Source organism: Hoplias malabaricus, chromosome 10 (genome assembly GCF_029633855.1).
Source record: "Hoplias malabaricus isolate fHopMal1 chromosome 10, fHopMal1.hap1, whole genome shotgun sequence".
In the NCBI taxonomy this organism is placed as follows: domain Eukaryota; kingdom Metazoa; phylum Chordata; class Actinopteri; order Characiformes; family Erythrinidae; genus Hoplias; species Hoplias malabaricus.
Genome location: NC_089809.1, coordinates 30,587,188 through 30,610,354, shown reverse-complemented (window position 1 = coordinate 30,610,354; position 23,167 = coordinate 30,587,188). Strand labels below are relative to the sequence as shown.

The following is a 23,167-nucleotide window of genomic DNA, read 5'->3' as shown; positions in this document are numbered from 1 at the left end:
AAATTCAACAGCTCAGTTCTGTTCTTTACTCTTTCTGGAGTTATATTTGCCTCGAATGCTTGAAGTTGGATAAAAGCTTGGAAACTTTGTGTTCTGGTTTAATGTGACACGCTGTCGAAAATTAACGAGTTATGGAGAAGTGGACTTCGAGTCTGGTTCCCAGCTGTTGCACTAGAAAAATGTAACGGCATCATTAAAAAACATTATAAATTATTCAGTATTTCAATTATTCTGCCAAATGTCTAAGATGTGTTTTTTGGGGCCAATAATTTTTTTAACAGCCAAATAATTTCAGTTACCAAATATTCATTCATTCATTCATTCATTGTCTGTAACCACTTATCTAGCTCAGGGTCACAGTGGGTCCGGAGCCTGCCCAGAATCACTGGACGCAAGGTGGATCACACCCTGAAGGGGACGCCAGTCCTTCACAGGGTGACACATTCACTCACACACTTACACCTATGGACACTTTTCAGTAGACAATCCATGTACCAATGTGTGGTTTTGGACCGTGGGAGGAAACCGGAGCACCCGGAGGAAACCCACGCAGACACAGGGAGAACACACCAAACTCCTCACAGACTTGACCCCACAATTTCCAGGCCCCTGAAGCTGTGTGACTGCAACACTACCTGCTCCGCCACCGTGAGGCCCTTACCGAATATTCAATGCATCTCTAATAAATTGTGTATTTTCGACAAAAAATATTTTACTTCAATACAAAGACTGAACACTGACAGAGTTTGCTCATATTAAAGAAAGCTCAAAACACAGTAAAAATGGAAGGTTTGTTGCCATCAGACATGCTGCTGCGGAAGCCTGCATTGCTTCAATTAACAAATTCATACTGTGTAGTCCGATGAGCTGTAGAGCAGCGTCTCTCTATATTTGTACCCTGAAGATGAATGCTGAATTACTGGTGTTAAATTTACTGGGTTGAAAGGATTTGTAGAATCATATAGACGATTAAGTGGGTGCTTCTACAGCAGTGGCTCTAGTGATTTCTCTCCTCTGAAAGGGACACTAGTAAAGCATTGTTTAAAACAGCAGTGCAGTCACACGCATCATAAATCTAAACTGGTTTAAGACCTTGTCTTCTATCACTAATGGCACCTTGCCAAAACGGGATGTGTGCGCGTGTGCGGGCCACATGCTAGAAGCTGGAGCAAGCTGAATGACTTTTAATTTTAGTAATGTATGTCTGCGTGGATGACCAGCAGAGGGGGCAAGAGGGTTGTTAATTTACATCAAGGTGTTCTTTATACTCGTGATTCAGAATTAATGAGATTTTAAAAATATATTACATTTATTTAATTTGTGAAAACAGGAGATGCATTTCATTTAACTACAATTCTTTGAAAAACAGAGACCACTTTTATCTACTTATTTTATATTATATTATAATATTATTTTTAATGGGCGGCACGGTGGCGCAGCAGGTAGTGTCGCAGTCACACAGCTCCAGGGGCCTGGAGGTTGTGGGTTCGATTCCAGCTCCGGGTGACTGTCTGTGAGGAGTTGGTGTGTTCTCCCTGTGTCTGCGTGGGTTTCCTCCGGGTGCTCCGGTTTCCTCCCACAGTCCAAAAACACACGTTGCAGGTAGATTGGCGACTCGAAAGTGTCCGTAGGTGTGAGTGTGTGAGTGAATGTGTGTGTGTCTGTGTTGCCCTGTGAAGGACTGGCGTCCCCTCCAGGGTGTAATCCCGCCTTGCGCCCGATGATTCCAGGTAGGCTCTGGACCCCCCGCGACCCTAAATTGGGTAAGCGGTTACAGATAATGGATGGATGGATTATTTTTAATATTTTATTATTTTTCCCCATTGTGAATTAAGTGAATTACCAAAATTACCAAAAACCAAACTTTCACTGTTGGAGTAAATCAATCAGACAAACTATTCAAATGACTTAACACACAAAACAAGTGGTTTCTCCAAATTCAAAACAAAATGCCACTTTTAATGATTGCTACAATCTCAAAATTGTTCAGCTCACATTTAGTACTTAGTAGAGCAGCCTCTTGCCGTCATGACCTGCTGCAAACATGATGGATAGCCAGACACAAGCTTTTGGCAGCTTAACCTGTTTCTCTGGACAGTGGCCTCCAGTTCACTAATATTCTTGAGTGTTGTTTGTGCTGCATGTGCTTCAGATTACACAGACAGTGTGTTCTATTCAATGTATGCTTCATTGAACTCCTACAGACTTACCACTGGTCCATAGGCATGAAAAGTTCTACAGCTCTACAGAACAGGGTCCCAAATTATGCCCTTTATTGCATCAGGTTTGCATGAGACAGCATCCATTCATTGTCTAAGCGCTCAGAATCACTGGGCGCAAGGCAGGACCCAGGACACACCCTGGAGGGGGCGCCAGTCCTTCACAGGGTAACACACACACTCTCACTTTCGCAGACATGGGGAGAACACACCAAACTCGTCACAGACAGTCCCCTGGAGCGGGACTTGAACCCACAGCCTCTGGAGCTGTGTGACTGCGACACTTCCTGCTGCGCCTCTGTGCCGCCCATGAGACAACATCTGATTTGCAAATGTGTCCTCTTAGTGTTATGAGGGATTCTCTTCAGAGGTTTGAAAAATTCTGAGGCAGAATTAATCATTTAAAAGTGGCATTTTGTGTGGAATTTGGAGAAACCACTTTTTATGTTAGTTGGCTTGAGCTATTAAAATAGTTTTTGTTTGATTGGTTTATTACAAACTTCTGAAAGTTTTTAAGTTTTGCTATTAAATATAATTTGCAATGGGATGTAAAAAAAATGTTATTGCAGTTGTACTTATTGTAACTTGTAACTTTTAGTTTTTCTGAATTCGGTTTTAGAAGTTGATTGTGGTTTTGTTTGTTTATTATTATTATTATTAAAACATATTTTTTGCTTCTGGACACAATCAAGTTTTTTTCTTTTTTTCCTCTTTTTTCATTCCCCCTCTTTTCTGTCTCTCAAACATTAAAGCTTCATGTACCATTTATTGGATGCTGATCGTTTTTTAATCTTTTCATACTTCTTTGCGACTTGTTATGCCAGTGTGTGTGTGTGGATTGAGTGTTCTGAGCGTTCTGAGCAGTGTGGATTGTAAAGCATCCTTGGGTATCTAGAAAGGCGCTATATAAGTGTAACGATAGTTAGTTGTTATTAGGGACGATTCTGTTCTTTCTTGTAATTTTCCAACTCCATTTGCAAGTGGATTATTGTATATCTCAGCTTGTAGTAAATGACTATTTTACTTGAAAGTTAAGAACGATAGTTGGTAGAACTCTGCCAAGGGCCATACCTGTAATCATTTCTATATAATCAATTAACAAGTGCTTTGTTTATATACATATAACACAGTTAATTAATACACAATAAACATTGTCTTGTATTAATGGAACATCAGTGTATTCCCCTGTAAATTGCTTTAAAGTCCCTGAATTGAGCTGATAATGTGTTGATGTTTTGTGGCTAAGAGCCACTGTCCTCTACTTGATTCCATCTTTGAACTGGACACCCATTGCCCATCAGTTTTGGCCCTACACTACAGTTCCTTGTCTTTTTTACCAGGCATGGTATGACAGGCTGTTCCTCCAGATCCGTCAGGGAAAAATACTCACAGCAAAGCAGCAGTACTGAGGACACAAACACAGAGGAAATGGCCTGTCAAACCCACACAAACCATGCTAGCTCGACAGAAGAGCAGTTGTGTGTGTCCATGGCAGGACTCAAACCAATCTGTATGTCTCTCTGGGATTGTGTGTGTGTGTGTGTGTGGTTTTTATGTTCAGTTCTCAGAGATAGCAGTCATTTTAGCCTGGATGTATATTACACTAAGATGGGACTTCCATAGAGAATGGGGGTTAGAGCATTCTCAATAATTATAACTCTATTTACTGGCCCTATTTAAGCTAAGAGTCTAGCATGTTCAGGAGTAGAAAGACAAAGGGGCATCAACTAAGGGACCATGTTGGTGAATCCAGACATACTGAGAGATGTTTTCACAACATTAAAAATTTTGTGAAACACCCTTCTATAAAAAGACAAAATATAGCATTGAGTATAAGATAACAATGCCAAAGTGTTGTGATCTGGACCCATACATTTTAGGCATCAGAGGGTGAGCGTGCTGTTTCCCCTTTCTTCCATAATTATAAACATGTGAAATTAAAAATCTTATCTCGTGTCTGATACAAATGTCTTGAGGCTTTCTGTAAACACACAAAGCTCCTATTTGCTGTACGTGTTCGTGGAGGGTGCTTAAGAAAATTGCCACAGCCACCAAAGTGATTGGATTAACCGATCCATAACAAGGTCACACAACATAAGGGAGGGGAATTTCATGTAGACAGTTGGCTGTGTAAATGCATCTGAGCTATGTGAATAGTGGCTCTAAGCATAAGCATTTACATAACATTGTAGGGAATTTGAGTAAGGGCGTTATTATAGATATTAGTGTACACTGTCCAAAACTGGAAGTAGGAGAATGTGGGAAATAACATATATCTAGTGTTGACTCAATAACTCATATAAATATTTGTGAAAAATTATTATAGTTTGTAAATGTAACTGATACTTCTCTACTACAAATTCAACATAAACTTTAACTCAACAAAAGGTTTTTAAACATTAAATATTAATCATTTAAAACATGGGAGACTAGTTCAACCCAGTGATTTTTGGGAATGTACATTTTTTCAAAAAATGCAAAATCCTGGGCTTGAAATGTATACAACAGTTGTGCAAGCAGAATTAATTCAGACCACATCACAAAATGTATCTTGCTAATAGGTGCTCACTAATTCAGTAAAATATATACGTTGATTTTGATTTGCGTGTGAATCTGTGAATATGATTTCTGGGGGCTTTCTACTCATACTCTAAATGGACATAATGTAAGCTATGAAAATGGTGCTGTAAAATTTAACTGTGTACATATACTATATGCTTGTTTTACTTTTTAGATACTGTAGCCACAAGCAGAAGAAACTAACCCCAGGCATGAATCATTAAACAATGGGGAAAGAGACAAATTGAGAAAGTTAGATTTTTCACTGAACTCCTGCAGTAAGAGGCCATGCTCTTGTAGGTATGTAGCTGATTGATATGAAATATGATGAACTTTTGAGGAAACAAACCTAGTCTGTGCAGTTTAGAAGTCCATATGGAATTCAGCTGCAAAAACAGCCAGTAATTTATGTATGTATGTATGCATATGGACCTTTACACCCCTGATAACCTGAATATGGTAAATGCATCAGGCTGGGTGTCCATCAGCTGGTTTTGATTTAATACTAGATAGCGTCACCAAAGCCAAAGAAGCTTTAAAACACTGGCCCATACTGAGGGTAATGTATTAGAATGAAGAGTCATCGACACTGTGGGTGTGTGGTGGACATTTCATATTGCATAAGCGCTCTTGTTAAGCACTTCTCTTGAGAGTAGTGCCGATTATTTATTCATAGCTGTGGAGCTTTTTTAAATGCAGCTCTGCTTCCTCTTCTCTGCCTCCCCCCTCCTCTTCCTGCTTTGCTCAGGGACTCAGATGTGACAACAGGTCAGATGCAAAGAATTGTTCACTGATCTTTGTGTGAGAATATGCTCACAAGCTTGCCATTTGAAAGACATGTTTACCAGTGTTACAGACTTTCTACATCAGTGTTGTTCACCACTGCCGCTGTTCTTCATTAAACAACCATTTTTGCTAATACCTTTTAAATAGGTAAAGAACCTCAAGATCAAACGATGTATTTTTAAAATTGCAGAAGGTTGTTCACACACTGACACATACTTCTCTTATATAAACATGGTTCTTTATGGAACCAGAATAGTTTCTTCTATCACAACACTCAGAGAACCTTTCGGAGCACCTTTATTTTTAGGGGTTCATACATAGAAGCAGCACAAATTTCCTCAACAATATCAAATCTGTAAGTCTTTAGGGTGCCACATATTTACCTGTAGAAATATATGCTTATGCTACTCTGTATGATACCAAATTACTTTTTTCATTCAATAAATTGAATGATCATTTAAGCTGTTTTCACATGTGAACTCAGGAAAATGTCCCGAGAATCAGTTGCCCTATTACACTCATGCGTACAACTGGAAACCTCTCATGCCAGACACACATTTACCACAGGAAGTGTTCCATGTGGCGGTGTCAATGTAGCGTATGCAGTAGGCACAGAATTAATTCACTGTGACTCTCTGAAACATCACTGACTCTATTCCCACATGGGCTCAGTCGGATATTACCTGGACTTTGTACTGGGGGGGATGGCAGGACAAAGACCGGGTAATGTCTGGAAAACATTATTGAAAAAGTTCAGGGCTACTGTGCATGCCTGAAAGGAGCTTTAGAAATTGTATTTTGAGTTTACTCAGGCAGTCTTTTTTTAATATTAATGTTTACCCCTCCAGGTTGTGTTCCCACCTTGCACCCTGTGATTAATCACGATTTATTTCACTGTATCTTTTTAAGAATGATGGAATGAGGCTTTTAACATATATATATATATATATATAAAGCTAAGATGCGTATACATCCTTGTGATTTTTGGGATATATATACACTGCCATTCAAAAGTTTAGAACACTTGCAAATTTTCCTTGTTTCCAAAGGAAAAAACATTTTCATGCAGTTCCCCAAAACTTTGTACATTAATTTATTTATAATTACATAAATTAATTTAAATGTATTAGATCATTTTTGAAGAATTAAAATGTTTGCATTAAGACCTATTTTTGTATAGAGGCCTATTTTGCATATAGTCCTATTATCAGCAATTTTCAGTCCTCTGCCTCAATCTCCTGGTATGGCTGCCAGTTCAAGTTAAGAATGTTATTAGGCTAATTGATTGTTAGGAAACCCTTTTCCTATTTTGTTGCACAGCTGAAAAACAGTATACTAATAAGGAAACATAAAAGGGGGCATGACATTCTAGGTTAGTCTAGTATCTGAAGCATCAACAGTTGTTGGCTTTCTTACAGGCTCAAAATGGCCAGAAAGGAACAACTTGTGAAACAACCTGTCAGTCTATTGTTGTGCTAAGAATGGAAGGATACTCACTGCTAGATATTGCAAAGAAACTGAAAATATCTTACCATGCTGTTAACTACTGCCTTCAGACAGTAGCACAGACTGGCTCTAATAAGGACAGAAAAAGGAGTGGGAGGCCCTGATGCACAACTGTGCGAGAAGATAAATACCTTAAAGTGTGCAGTTTCAGACAAAGACACCTCAGTGGTTGTCAACTGACAGCTGCACTAAATGGAACCCGTCAAACACCAGTGTCAACATCAACAGTGAAGAGGTGGCTTCAGGATGCTGCACTTCATGTCAGAATTGCCAAGTAAAAGCCGTACCTCAGACTTGCCCATTAAAATGGAAGACTATAATGGGCCCAAGAGAAAGACACTGGACACTGGAAGATTGAAATTAAGTGTTGTGTACAGATGAGTCCAAGTTTCAGGTATTTGAATCAAACAGAAGAACATTTATGAGGTGTAGAAACACTGAAAAGATGCATGACCAATGCTTAATGCCATCTGTGAAGCATGGTGGAGGCAGCATGATGATCTGGGGATGCTTTGGAAGTGGCAAAAAGTAAGAGATTGATATAGAGTTGAAGGGAGTTGAAGGAAGGCTACCAAAAGATTTTTTCAAAGCCATGCCATACCCTGTGGACAACATTTGATTGGGCTCAATTTCATCCTACAACAGGATAATGACACCAAACACACTTCCAAAATGTGTTAGCAATATCTAAAATATAAGGAGCGAGCCAGAATTCTGACTGTAATGGAGTGGCCGGCACAGTCCCTGGGTCTAAACTCTATTGAGCTGTTGTGGGAGCAGCTTGATCGTCTAGTATGGAGGAAGACTGCATCAATCCATGTTGTGGAACAGATTACCTCAAAAAATTTGACAGCTAGAATGCCTAGGGTCAGCCTAGCTGTAATTGCTGCAAAAGGTGGCTTTTTTCATAAAGGCAATATTAGAAGTACACGGTCATCTTTCCCATTAAATTCAATATTTCTTACTCTGACAGTGTCTGCATGTCCTGTTTATTTGGTGTATTTCCTACTCTGTGTGTTTCCATTAAAAACAAGAACATTTCCCAGTGTTCTAACACTTTTGAACTGTAGTGTGTATATATATATATATATATATATATATATTACTGTGAGAATTCGATATATAATACATATTTCAGATACTACTGCATTACATTCCTGCATGTGCTAACGTGTTAATGTGTTATTTTGTATGCATTATCTAGAGATAGAAGCATTATCTAGAGATAGAAGCAGAGAATGTGAACATCCAACTTGACCCTATGTTTCAATCTTCAATCTGTGACATTTATTTTATTTTCATGCTTTAATTCCATTTCAACTTAACCCTCAACGGTACCTTTACTATGTCTACGGGGGAATCAGATTTGCAGCTTAGATTAATTAAGAACTCAACAACGACAACCACAACTTGATTTAAGGACAACACAAACATCTGTCTTTGTGTGTGTCTCTCTCTCTCGCTCTTCTCTCTCTGTCGTTCTCTCTCTCTGTTTCTTTCTCATTTGCTCTGTTTTTCTTTCTCATTCGCTCTGTGTGTGGTTTTTTTTCTCATTCTCTCTCTTATTAGCAGACAGTCTTTACAAGTTCCTACGGATAGAGTGGTCATGTGCTAAACAGCCTACAGCAGATCATGCAAGGGATCAGACCATGTCACGAGATACAGGATAGCCCATGAAGAGAGTAGCCAATATTTAATCACATGACACTCACATGAACACCCAGACATCTTCCATGTCCAAATCACACACACACACACACAGACACACACAAAATGTTCTTCATAAAGTAGTCTCATAATTTCTTGCCAGACATTTCCCTTAATATGTCCTTAAAATGTACATTATTCCACTTTTATTTATTTATTTATATTTATCTTTACAGGGAATGCACTTTTAAAATTAAGATTCTAGAAGGGGTTGTTTGCTCAGTGTGACATCAGAACTTTTGGCTAACAAAAAAAAATGGTTTAGAGAAAAGCTTTTGACAGAACATTTTGAACCTATATTTTCTTCAATAGCAAAGTGAATACTGATAAAGACTGGAGGATCAACACAACTGTGTAGCAACAGATGAGTTACTGCCTCTGACTTTACATCTACAGGGTGATCCAACATGTAGATGTAGAGTCTAGATCCACCAAGTTGGTCTTACAGAGTGGACAGTGAGTGGTTTTTAAAAATCCCAGCAGCACTGTTGTGTCTGATCCACTTGTACCAGTGCAACACACACAGTCCCACAACTCCACTTCAGTGTCACTGCATTGCTGGGAATGATCCATTAGCCAAACCATACACACCCTTAAGGTGGTCCTGTGAGGGCCCTGATTATTGAAGAACCGTGAAAGGGAGCAAAAAATGTATGCAGAGCCACAGAATAACTACAGGTTTCAAAGAGAGAAAGGCCAGTGAGTTTAGAAACAGGGTGATGAAGGTTTTATGGTTGATCTGTGTGTATCTAGAACCGATTTCTCTTGAATCCTGCAATAGTAGAAAACATTTCACAAATGTCTACTTCAAAGAAATGTTTTCGACGCCTCTCAGTATCAGAGATGGGATCAGAGATGGGAAATGGGGGATTGTGAAGATCACATTTAATCTAGAACTGTAGCTTCTAGAGAGCTCTCCCTGTCATTCACTATGTGTACAGGTCTCTCGGGCTTTGACTAGGAGGTCCTGCAGGATTTGGAGCACAGCCGGCTGTGTGGCAAGTCCAGGCAGCTTTATAACGTCAGTGTGAGTGTGAGCATGTGCGTACGAGCGCCAGTCTGAGTGAATGAGTGGGCAGAGAGGGAGGGGGTAGTATTTCCTTGGCTCAGGGACAGCTGGGCAGAAAGATAAGAGTGGCAGAGTTAGAGAGAGAGAAAGAGAGACGGAACAAGAAAGAGTAGACTAGAGAGAGAGAAAGATACAGAAGGAGTGGATTTGGGATACTTCTCTTTCACTGTGAGATGACTTTCCTGGAGCACATTTCTGAACTGGCCCAGACATGAATGTAAGTTTGGGCACTTTCTGGCTGCGGTTTTTATAGGACTGTAATTGCTTTGATTTCTGTGTTTGCTGGAACTGTTGTTTTAAGGCTGGGAGGCGTTGCCACTTAGACAGTGGCACATTGTTTTTATATTAAGGTCAGAAACTGAAGGCTTCGATGTTCAACAGTTTTTGTTTTTTTTCCTGGTTCTTTTACTGTTCTGACATTTTGCTTTTTTTATTAGTTTCTTGTGTGTGGTATGTAATCATATATAAATGGCAAGTTAAGTTAAAAGGACAAGATATAATAGCATGAATACCATGGTGAATATTTGGAAAGGGCAAAAATATAATTAATTTTAAAGACATGATTCAAAGCTTCCATTTATCATGACTTTGCACACCATGTAAAATATAATTCACACATTTTCCCCTTACCTCAACATCTGTATCAGTTATGGGTCTAATGTAGCTAACATTAATGGAGTTTGGATGGATATTAGTAACTCATCGGTTTAGCAGATAAACTGTTATATGTAAGAAAATATTTGGAGAACTATTCCTTTAAAATAATCAGCCATCCCTGTTGCTATTGTGTTTTCCATATCCATTGATTTTACCCCTGTGCTTTGGTTGTTTGACTGACCCCTGTGGTTTTAGTTTGACCTTGAATGTGGCCTGATTGAGCTTTGTTTAAGCAGCTCTGTGCGTGAAAGTGTGGCAGCATGATAGAGGAGCACAGGGAAAAGAGCAGCACTTGGACATGCTCTTCTTCTTTTATGAAATATTCAGGTGAAATGCTGCTGCTTAGAGCACAGATCCAGGCCCATTCCCATCCCCATCCCCCTCCACCCACCCATCTCCACCAGCATCAGTGAGAAACATGAGATTAAGCAGATTTAATAAAGACATGGACGTATATTTGGTTACCTTTCAGATTAAAGCTTATTCACAGAGTCCTGCTATACTGCTGAAGCGCCCGTGTGGATAATAATGGCTTTTTCGGTTCCCATCTGTTCGTTCCAGTGTTGCTCACGCTCATATGCTCATAAAAGATTAAAAAAAAAAAAATAGTCCACTGAGACCAAGAGTGATGTGATGTTCCTCACTAATCTGTCAACAATATCTATCTGTGTTTATGGAATGGGGTAACCCTAAGAGCAGTAGAGACTTATTTTTCACTTCCCACAATGCTTTGGGGCAGGCGCATGTGGGCTGCTTTACATTATGTATTAGGAACAATGTAGGGCTTTCGCATGAGTGACTGCAGCGGGAACCAAATACATTAGCTGAATCAGTCCGGTTAAGAGCACCTCAAGACTGAATGGTCTTCTTGCCTTCAGCATTCACTGAGTGCTCTGTAACTATTGCTTAAATAACACGCAGGATGAAAGTGTACTGATTGATGATGATGAACCAGCTGAAATTACTGAATATTTCTACTGCTCTCTAGGTGTTTTTTTTGTGTTTGTTTGTTTTATAAATCTTTATCTTCTACTAGGTTTTGGCTTTTCTCTGTCATTCCAAGATTCATTTAAATTCCAAATTTAATCCTGGAATGAATGCTACATGTTTTTGTTATTTGTCATTTATACATGTCTTTCACTAAAAAGTGTTAGCAGACAGCCAACACTAACACTTCACAATGTGTACAAGTTGGACATTATTGTTCAAGAGCCCAGAATCTCACTATACCCAAAGGCAGGATGTGGATCATGCTGCTTCCGCTCCTTCTGCAGTGGAGCATGTTTTTCCCCTGGTTGTATTATGTGTTTTTTGTGGCAGATTCATGGACTGAGATGAAAGTTTTTCAGCTTGAGCTGATAAGCTCCACTTGTCATGTGTCACTGTTTTTTTATGTAACCATTCAAAGTAAAGAGTGCCAGTTTGTACAGGAAGGCCCGCAAAATGTACAGATTGAAAAAAGCACATTACAAAACCCCCACTGGTGTTTGCAACCCATAAATATCCATTCCACTTGTCACAGGCAAATGCTTATTGTTTTTGTATGGACCTTTTCTGGAATTAGAAATCTGCATGTTGAATTAAAGTTTACACACTACATATGTGCATTTGGGTTTTGTATCAGTCGCAATAGCAACGTTTATGTAACTTGCTGACTTTGTGTGCATGTAACTGATATAAATTCAAGGAAGTCAGTGTGTTGATGTGCTTTTTATATAATGAACATGGCATATTTAGTTTAATTGCTCACAACAGGTTGAGAATGAACTACAGACCCGTCTCAACTCAAGGGCCTCAAGATTTGCACTACAAACTTTAGATTGGGTTTCGGAGTTGCACGTTTGACATTCAAGACTTGAATTACACTCTCACCTTAGTGACTTAAGAATTTACTCAGTCACCCTTCAGGGCTTGATTTTATTTCACATTTTAGAGACTTTAGACTTCACCTCAGAGGCTCAGCGCTTGTCTCAGATATGCACAGAATTAAGTAGCAATAATCAGTATAATGTCAGTCCAATGTATTACGTTATTTTATTATTTCATTTTAACAGAGGCTTAGTTTCCCTCCTGTTCATTTTTAAAGGTTTGTTCCAACACTAAAAAACACTGTAAAATTAAATGTCATAAGGCTTATAATAGACTGTGAAAATGTCAAACATGATGATATTAAATTTTTTTTTATCGCCCAACCTTGTGCCTGTGAAGTGATGTGTAGCTTTGCTTGGCCTCCGTGCCTTGTGGTTAGTGTGAGAGTAACTGGTTTATGTCTTTGAGCAGTGCTGCAGTCCAGATGCAGTGGACCCTAGCGAAGAGAGCACAGACACAGAGGACAATGAAGAGGAGGACCTGGGTGTGCTGGATGACCAGAGGAGTATCATCCTCCACCTGCTGTCCCAGCTCAAGCTGGGCATGGACCTTACACGTGTATGTAGAGACACACACACACACACCACTCTCACATAATATAGTTTAGATAACGTGTTTAGCCTTAATGTAAATCTCATGTATATGTCTGTTCATCACAAATGTAGGACATAACAAAAATACCTGCTAAATGTTTTTCAATTTTTAATTTAAAATATATTGTTTGATTAGTTTACAACTGCATAACTTCATAAGTATTGTTTTATACCTATGATATATGTAATGCTCACAAACCACACCATCATAAATGGTATACAAGGGTTAACCAGATGGGTTTTTTTTTAAGATATTGACAAATTGATGGTTAAAGAGAATTTTGGCCAAGCAGAGAGATAAATTTCTGTTCACATTTAACATTGCAGGCTCTGTCCGCCTTAGAGATGCTTAATGAATAACTAATCTTACATGATAACTGTCTGGACAGTTCATATTTATGGGAATTAGATCGTCCTACATAATGGAGTGCTGTTAAACCTATGAAGATTATGAAGAATACCCTTTTCATAACTGGAGAAATCATTACACAATTACATAATTCCCTAAAAAGTGACTTCTAATTTCTTGAGTCATTCCTTTGAAGATTCTTACGGGCACAGACGAGTATGTGAAGTACTGTGATTTTATTAAGCTGATTAGTCTTCGTTAGCCTTACCCTTTCTGTGATTTCTCAGACATGCACTGAGAACATTGTCAAGATGAATTTAGGACATATTTCCACAACCTTGACAGAACTAATGGAAGTGTATTGATTATAAAGCCTCTCTTTTTGAACATCTCTAGGGAAAAGGGGTTTATTTTCCCTGCTTGGGAATTTCCCACAGGGCTTCAGTTTGGTTAAAAGCGTTCAGCGGATCAATGTAGGTATCTGGGGGGCTTAGATGAGTAAAGATAATGATGTGTGTTGAGGAGTGTTAAGCCCTGTGGGGGGAAAAGGACAGGATATTGATCCAGTACAGGCCAGAGCAGATGTCACTCACAAAATCACACACTTATTAATACATCTCAGTGGTGGATGGAACTTTATTGATCAGTGAGAATGTAGGCAGCACACATGACTGGATCTATGATCGGTTCCATTTGTTTCTGTGTGTGTGAAAGAGAGGAGGATACAATAGAAATATTCGTCTCTTCTTTTTTCAGTTAAGCTGTTCTTGTTGTTTAATGTTCTAAAGGCTATTACTGTAGTTTATATTAGAATTTTAATTTACTGATTATATTTATATGAGCAATTGATTATATCAAACTATAACAAACTACTAGACCTTTGTGACTCACTGTAAAAATATGACTACTCCAACCACTCATAATATCAATGCAATCATATCATCATGATTAATCCCACATATGTTTGTAGTATTGTTTAATACAGAAACCTTCACATTTAATCTAGCAAGTCTATAATTTGCTACAGAATATTGGTTCAAGCCATTTACTTAATATACTGTAATACATTGATTTACGAGTTTAATTTGTTCTGTGACGGAGCTCGTAACTCAGTTTGCTCGAATATCAAATTTAATTTCCTCATTAAAATGAATTGAAATGCTATTAATCCTTTCCAACTGCCAAAAAAACACACTTCATAAATAACAAATAATGTATAAAAAATACATAATAAAAGAGAATGTAAATAAATAAACTGGTTCTATTAAGTGTATTTACCCTGAAGATCAGATGAAGACACTGGCGGAGGTGGAGGAGGTTGGGGGAGGTTGCTTTATCGCTTAACTTAACTCACTCGCCACACACTTAATGCTACAATGCTACAAAAAAACAGTGATACGACAGAGATGCTCGCACAGCAAGATAACCAAGTGAACCAAACGCTCGCTGGGCTACTTGTGGTGGGTGGCGTAAGCTCGCTCACTCGTAACTCAGATCTCAGTTCGCATCATAAAGCAAATAATCGACAGAGCGACGGCTCGTATCTCAGGAAATTTGTAAGTTGATTCACTTGTAAGTCAATGTTTCACTGTATATTTACAATTTTTTATCTGACCATCAGCGCATTTGAGAAAATTTGAGAAATTTGAGAAATCTGTCATTAAATAAGAGTAGATATTGATAACCTGTTTACAACATTCAGCTGGATTTCTTTGTGCCCTGCCTGTGTTCTGTGTAGTCCGAGTTATGTGGTGATAGCTGATGTATGAGACAAGTGAACCAACTTAAAATCTTTCCCACTTGCTTCTTCCAGGTGGTGCTTCCCACCTTTATCCTGGAAAAGCGCTCTCTGCTGGAGATGTACGCTAACTTCATGGCCCATCCAGACATGTTTTTGGCCATCACGGCCGGAGCAACACCAGAGGAGCGTATTGTGAGATTTGTGGAGTATTATCTGACAGCCTTCCACGAAGGCCGCAAAGGCGCTGTGGCCAAGAAACCCTATAACCCAATCTTGGGGGAGAGCTTCCGCTGTAGCTGGGATGTCCCCCGGGAGAGAGTAAGGCCCCTCAGGACTACCAGCTCCCCTTGCCTTGTTCCCCCTGCCTCTGCCAAACCTGGGGACTGCTGCCAGCTTTGGTTTGTGGCTGAGCAAGTCTCACACCACCCACCTGTCTCAGGGTTCTACTGTGAATGCAAGGAGCGCCGCATGTGTTTCAACACACATGTCTGGACCAAGAGCAAGTTTATGGGCATGTCTGTAGGAGTTTCGATGGTTGGGGAAGGTGAGTTTGATGTTAAACACTTGTATGTCAATATATTGCACGTATGTGCACATTGCATGACATTCTTATATCTTATATTGTACTACAATTACTAAAATGTCATCTAGTTTTTTCCAGATTTTATTCTGGCAGTTCAAAGATATATTTCATAAATATTGTTCTACAAGAGGCCCCACACATATTTTTGTGGAGATTTCACTACAGTTGACTGGCTTTGTTCATATGTCTTGATGCAGGTCCTTCAATGTAGTCAACAGTGTTGCTTCTGAGAGAAAACAGTAGTCTGTTGCGTTAAAATGTACTAATGAAGTTTCCTGTTCTGAAAGAATATGCCTGTCCTGTTTGCTTTAGGCATGATTAGTGCATACCTGTGTGTGTTCTGAATATCACTGTAGTGTGTACATTCTAGAGTGCTTCTAAATGTGGGTCCTTTGAAGTTGCACATTGACCCTGGAGGTGAAGATACTCTCCTACCCCTTTCTCCCATCCTATTAGTGCTGTGTTGTTCAGATCAGCTGACTGAATGGACAGACCTCAGAGAATAAGGCGGTTTCCGCTGCACACTCTACACGTCTATCACATATGTCTTCTCTAAATCTGGTCTTGTTTTGTATCCGTTACTCAATTCAGATGCTACATGTACAATACATACCCACAAACTCGTAAACAGTGCCGTATCACAAAAGACCCCCTTTACCCTTTCGGTCATGTTTTCAGTTCTGGCAGGAATACAGGTGTTCAGTGAAGTGGATGAAGTTGCAGGAAGCCCTGTCTGGATGCCAACCTCAGCCAATTATGACTTCACACTAATTAGGACAGCATTAATTACTTACAAGTTGGATCTTCCTAATCCCCCTAGAGTGCTGCACACTATGCTAATGAGAATGAGAGAGGGTTGATGGGGATTTAAGAGGATTTCATTTGTAAATGCTTCGTAATTATTCCATTCAGTGTGCCCACAATACAAAAAAGAAGCTAGGGTTAGCTTCTCTTAAGGAGCGGCAGTATTGTGCATCGAGTCCTCCTATTTTAGCTTCTTTAAATTGTCTAGCTTTTTAGTTTGAGTTTATTCATTCATTCATTTTCTCCTTCATCCTGTTTGAGGGTCACAGTGGATCTGGAGACTACCCAGAATCACTAGACCCTGGACAAGGCTTAAACAGCCCATCCACCTACGAACATGTTTTTGTTGGGCACTGGCAGGAAAATGAAGGATAACCCACACAGACATAAAGAGAACACACCAAACTCCTCACAAACAGAGGCCTGTGGTTTGTTTGAACCCATAGCCCCACCTGTTGCGCCATCATGTTGCCATTTTTGAATTTCACAATTTATTTTTTTATTTTTAATACGTATGGCTCCAAAATAAACCAGTGATTTTGAGAGCACTGTTATATATGTCAAGGTTTGAATTTGGTTTTTAAAAAATAGAATATTTCTGTATTTATTTAATCCTCGCCTCATCTGTAGTGGATTAATCTACTTTAGTGCATTACAGAAACTATCATAACCTCATCATTCTTATATTCCAAAATTAATGCAGTCACATATAGTTTGTTCACATACAATATTTGCTCTATCTGCATAGCCAGAAGCTTCCGTACCTAGGATCTCTGAAGCTCTATCTGTGGTGATTGTCCATTCACTCAGTCCAAAAGAAGAACAGGAAACAAAGCCACTAGTGTAGTATATCACTGAATGGTCCATGTAGTTTATGATTGATATATATGTTAGACTTGAATTGGTGGATTATTTTAGATGCTGAGTTCCTCATATTTCCTAACAGGTAGGCTGTAAATAAAAGCCCCTTTTCTCATATACACACATACCGTCATCTCTCTCTGCATCTTGGTTCTGTTGTACTGTTTGCTGGTGGCATTAGAGAAGTGCTGACTGCAGCAGTCAGTCTGGTCTGGCAGTGGCCAAATGCCTGTGGGATGCTGGGGTCCTGTGGAGCGGAGATGTGGGGGCAGGGAGGCGTGTATGGCCCCTCTCCACTGCTCCTGTCCTGGGGAAACAGATGTGCTGCTGTCAGACCTGGCCCAGTGCCAAAGCAGATTTTGCCATAAGACAGCTGTCTGTTATGTAAGCAGGGGAGAGCCAGGCCAGCGTGGATATGCACAGCTGCCCTCAGGCCTGATGACGTCAATTCACCTCCTTATTACACATCACAGAGACAGGAGCAATAGAACCATGCCGCTTACACACAGCACTGTAACATGTTTTGATGTATAAGTCAGTGTATAATGTTCCAGTTCATTCATTCATTCTCTGTAACCGCTTGTCCAGTTCAGGGTCGTGGTGGGTCAGGAACACACCCTGAAGTGGGCACCAATCCTTCACAGGGTGACACACACACACACACACATTCACCTACCAAAGTGTGTTTTTGGACCATGGGAGGAAACCCACACAGACACAGGAAGAACATACCAAAGACCTCACAGTCACTTCGAGCGGGACTTGAACCCACAACCTCCAGGTCCCTGGAGCTGTGACTGCGACACTACCTGCTGTGCCACCGTGACACCCCGTGAATTATTTAGTTCAGTTAAATGAAGGAGTTTGTTTTCCTGGGAACACTTTTGGACACTACAAAAACCATTCATTCATTCATTATCTGTAACCCTTATCCAGTTGAGGGTCACGGTGGGTCCAGAGCCCACCTGGAATCACTGGGCGCAAGGCAGGAACACACCCCGGAGGGGGCGCCAGTCCCTCACAGGGCAACACACACACACCCCTATGGATACTTTTGAGTTGCCAATCCACCTACCAACGTGTGTTTTTGGACTTTGGGAGGAAACCGGAGCACCTGGAGGAAACCCATGCAGACACAGGGAGAACACACCAAACTCCTCACAGACAGTCACCCGGAGCAGGAATCGAACCCACAACCTCCAGGCCCCTGGAGCTGTGTGACTGTGACACTACCTGCTGCCCACTACAAAAACCAATGTGTAATAAATCGTATACAAATACACATCCTCTGTTATTAGTAAACCATTCAGATCTGATCTTAAATGCATATGTGACATGCAATAAGACGTCTGACACAAGATAAAACCATGTTGTCTGTTGCTTATTTCCGTTTAAAATTCTTTCCACATTTTCATTGAAACAGCACTGGAACTGGAAGTGCATCATTTCTCTGTTTTCTTTAAGTCCAGAATATTACTACCAGCCCAGATATAGCAATTACTGCTTGGCCCAAATATGGCCTGCATCTGCAGTTCTCTTATTTTGGCTCACATTTGGTTTTGAAGGACAACATTGATTCAGGGTAAATCTGTCTGCCTCAACTCAGCCACAGGTCCACCTTATATGGACAAGATGTCAAATTGATATTTGGTCCATGTCTGGTCCACACATTCTGTAACCCAAGTTAACCCCGTCTCATAACTGATGTCCAAAGATTGGCACAGGTTAGGCCCAATATATCTGCTATCTTCGAGGCATTGTAATTGGTGAATCTACACTAAATCTGTCCTTAGCTTAGTTTTTAACTTTGCTCTTCTGTTACAATGAAATGCTGAAAAACATGAACTCACTTGTCATTCGAGCCAGTTACTAAGACTGATTTAAAAAACACACACACACTTGAAAAACATCCACTTCTTTTCTGCAGAGACTCTTTACTCCTAATAATACCCTTCTTTAAACGGCTGGATGAGCGGATTTCATCCAGAACTGCTTCATTTTAAAATAGTATTTTAAATAATTTAACACAAGTTACATATTTTTGCTGTCCATTGATTACTACATCATTTGAACACAACAGCTGTCCTTCACAATAAAATGAATCCAATGAAAGTTCCTTCCTTCTCCTGTAAAGTTGCTATTTTGGAGACATATGTTTTTCACTGGACAGTGACTGTATGTTTGCAGGGTGTGGATAGATTAATTAGTATTGAATTCTGTTGCTACATATTGAGATTGTCATTTGGTCTATAGTGGTCAGTGTGACATGATTGAATGGCCAGCACTTCATTAGTTAGACCACAATAAACATAGGTTTTTGTTTTGTTGAAATACATACATGCAGTGATTTACCAGGATTTGTGATGGGAAACTGCTGGTTGATGAGGAACTAAATGTGTTGTATTTGCCAGGTGTTCTGCACCTGTTGGAGCATGACGAGCAGTATGTGTTCACACTGCCCTGCGCCTACGCCCGCTCCATCCTCACCGTGCCTTGGGTGGAGCTGGGGGGGAAAGTCTCCATCTGCTGCGCCAAGAGTGGCTACTCGGCCACCGTCACCTTCCACACCAAACCCTTCTATGGAGGAAAAGTGCACAGGTGAGCTAAGGCAAAGCAGTCATTAAACACCTCAGCCCCTTCTGGTTTAAAACATCAATCAGTTATTTTTATGTGATGAAACAGACTTAATACTGACACCCAGTGGCCTAGATGTATCAGAGATTCTGTACTGAACCAATTATAAATTTCCCCACTTCACAAATTATCGACATTTCCTTATCAATGTTTAGGTATAAATCTCTATCTTTTGTTTTATATCTATATATCATTATTTCTATTTTAGATTTGTAGCTCCAGTGTGCAATGAAGAAACTAATTAATGTAATTAATGACTCCAACAGAGTAACAGCAGAGGTAAAGCACAACCCTACCAGCACCATTGTGTGTAAAGCCCAGGGAGAGTGGAACGGGACCCTGGAGTTCACCTACAGCAGCGGAGAAACCAAAGTGATTGACACGTCAAAGCTGCCCGTCATTAAGAAGAAGATCCGCCCCCTGGAAAAACAGAGCCAATATGAATCAAGGTAAATATAGAACACAGTATACACTGATCAGCCACAATGATAAACCCTCTAACAGTGGCAAAATGAATAAAATTATGTTGTTACAAAGGCACCTGTTGAAGCGTTGGATGTGTTATTGAACAGCCAGTTCTTGAAGTTGATGTTGGAAGCAGGAATCTGAAATATCTGTGTGCCAGAGTGTGACGGCTAGACAGATGAATCAGAATATCTCCAAAATAGTGGATCTTATAGGGAATTCCCAATTTGCAATGCTTAATACCTATCAATAAAACTGGTGACCCAATAACAAGGTTCACTGATATGTATGGAGAGTGAAGGCTAGCTTGACTGGTCTGATGCAGGGAGGCCACATCTCACAACGTACAGGATTTACAGGATCTGCTGTTCATCTTTGTGGAAGATGCCACAGCACTGATTGGTGTATATTGTAGTATGTAGCTCTATAGAAAACAAACACTGACATATTTTATTGGACAAATTAAATATAAACCAAACTGAGGCCTGTGGAAATGTTAGCAGATTTATTTTGGTTTTGTTTATTTATTTTTTAAAATAAAATTAAATATGTAAAAAGTACAAAGTGGTGAGTATTCTGTTGAAGGCATTGGAAAAGTGAGAGCTCGGCAGTGACGCTGTGTGGAGTTGCTGGATGCTTCAGAAGAGCTTTCAGGAGCAGTACTTTTGGTTTTTACTAACACTGTTTCTTATGCAACATGTCTACCCTCATACTCTGGAGTGCTCACATAATAACCCTAATGCTGCTCATTGCAGGGGGAGAGGGTCAGACCAGTATCTGGGCAAATAGGCAGAGCCAAGGCACATGAGGGTAGTGTAATGCTATCAGTCTGGCATTAGCATTGCAGTGTAATGCAATCAAAAGAGGATACAGAGGCACTAAGCACTAAGCTGGTTTTGTGTAGAGAGAGAGAGCAGTTTAGAAAGGTCTGCTTTCCATTCTCTGCTCACGCAGACCATCCCTGCCACATCACACAACAAAGAGACCTGAGCTAAAAAGAGCTGCTTCTAATGCACGGGCTTTCTGGATGGATTAGGCCCTGTGCACAAGACTGCCTTTCAAAAATGCACTCTTCTAATAAAGTAATGAACAACAAAAGGCTGCACATTACAATGATTTTTTACATAATAATGTGATACAATATCTAGAGTTACATAACTATGTGAAATACCACTAAATGCTGTTTACACAATGCTAATGTGTTATAATGGGGCAAACACATCTCTTATTTGTTATTTACATTTTGCCTCTTAAAGCAAGTGCAAAGCTAAAGAGGAAAATATCAGACTAAAGGGAATTCTACTGATTTTTTTCGAGCAGTCTGCATAATTAAGTGGCAAACAGGCTAATTAAAGTCATTTACTGTGGTGTGATGTGTGTGTGAAGCCTGTGGCCACCCTGGGAAGAAGGACACTAAAGGCAGGGCCTGTTTTTGGCTTTTATTAAGACACAAATCTACAAAACAAAATTTTAGGTTTTTGTCTCAGCATAACAAACAAACTAGTCTCCATTTCTCCCTTCCTTCTCCTAGCACTTTTATCAACACCAAATCAGAATAGCTTGGGCTGGTACAGAAATAAAAAGCTGTGTTTCTTACAGTAGCTTTATTTTAATTTAATTTATATCCAAATTCTTTTCTTTTTAAAATATGACCATAAGAAATGTCATGCTTTGTTTTTGTTTGATTTGTTAATAAACATTTCTGAATTTAGGCCTGCTAAGTGTTTACCAGTTTGTAGTATTGCAATTCCTTCTCACAACACTTAAACCTTATTAATACTAATTTGCCCCCTAAATTGCCCCATCCCAATTTTTTTGGGAATGTGTTGCAGGCCTGAAATGCAGAAATATATGTAAATTAACAAATAAATGAAGCTGACCAAATGAAACATGAAATAACATGTGTTCATATTATCTGCAATTAAGTAATAGTCAAAATTGGAAAATTTGCATGTTTCAAACTGTGCCTATGCCAGGTATTTCTCACTGACCGCGCTCTAGTCGATACTCAGGTCTGGAAATGTTAGCAGAGAGTCATGTGGCTGCAGCCCTGCCTCAGTCTGTGTGACTGTGGCCTTGGCTCCAAGCTCCACCTCCAGGGACAAGGCTCTGGCTCCTTCTCTGGCTTTTTACCTTGCCAGGGACACGGTGCACTGCCAGTGGTGAGGCGTTAGCGAGCCCCTCTTTCCGTCTCCAGTGCTGAGACCCACAAGGCAAAGTAGTTAATTTTAGTAATATTTACAGAGTTCACTTGAGGTGAAGTCCTAACTTACTTATTTTACTTTTAATGCTGGACAAATGTGAATGTGCCCTGTGTTTATTTTGTGTCGCTGTGGTGTTTGACAGACGGCTGTGGCAACATGTGACTGCGGCGCTGAAGAGAGGAGACATTGACTCTGCCACAGAACACAAGCACCAGCTTGAGGAGAGACAGCGAAGTGAGGAGAAACAAAGAGCCACCACTAACACTCCCTGGAAACCTAAGTACTTCATCAAAGAGGTGAGACATCATGGCACCATTTGACACTCCTGCAAAATCTTCTCACTTCATCTTGCCTCCTGCACGTGGGCTGCAGCCCAGAGGGGTGTATAGATTACAGCACGACAGTAGCAGCTCCTTTAGGGTTTCTATCTCTTTCCGCCTCCTCACTTTGTTAGAGCAGTAATATTAGTGAGGAGCAGAGTAAAGGTAGCAGACAAGTCAATGAACGCTATTATTTCACCATATTTCTCAGTGGGACATTTGTACAACTAATAGTTTAACA

General features: G+C 40.0%; 1 protein-coding gene across 3 annotated transcripts in view; it reads left to right on the top strand.

Moving 5' to 3' along the window:
* The window catches only part of osbpl10b (oxysterol binding protein-like 10b), a 51,827-nt gene that overhangs the window by 23,374 nt on the left and 5,286 nt on the right, over positions 1-23,167 (top strand). For all 3 annotated transcript variants that reach the window (XR_010804437.1, XM_066684108.1, XM_066684109.1), the window contains 5 exons: positions 12,784-12,930; positions 15,128-15,599; positions 19,715-19,901; positions 20,204-20,386; positions 22,749-22,902. Coding sequence is in view for 2 of the 3 variants with exons in the window: in XM_066684108.1 (XP_066540205.1) it covers positions 12,784-12,930; positions 15,128-15,599; positions 19,715-19,901; positions 20,204-20,386; positions 22,749-22,902 (1,143 nt within the window). In the remaining variant the exon portion in view is untranslated. The remainder of the gene's footprint in view (positions 1-12,783; positions 12,931-15,127; positions 15,600-19,714; positions 19,902-20,203; positions 20,387-22,748; positions 22,903-23,167) is intronic.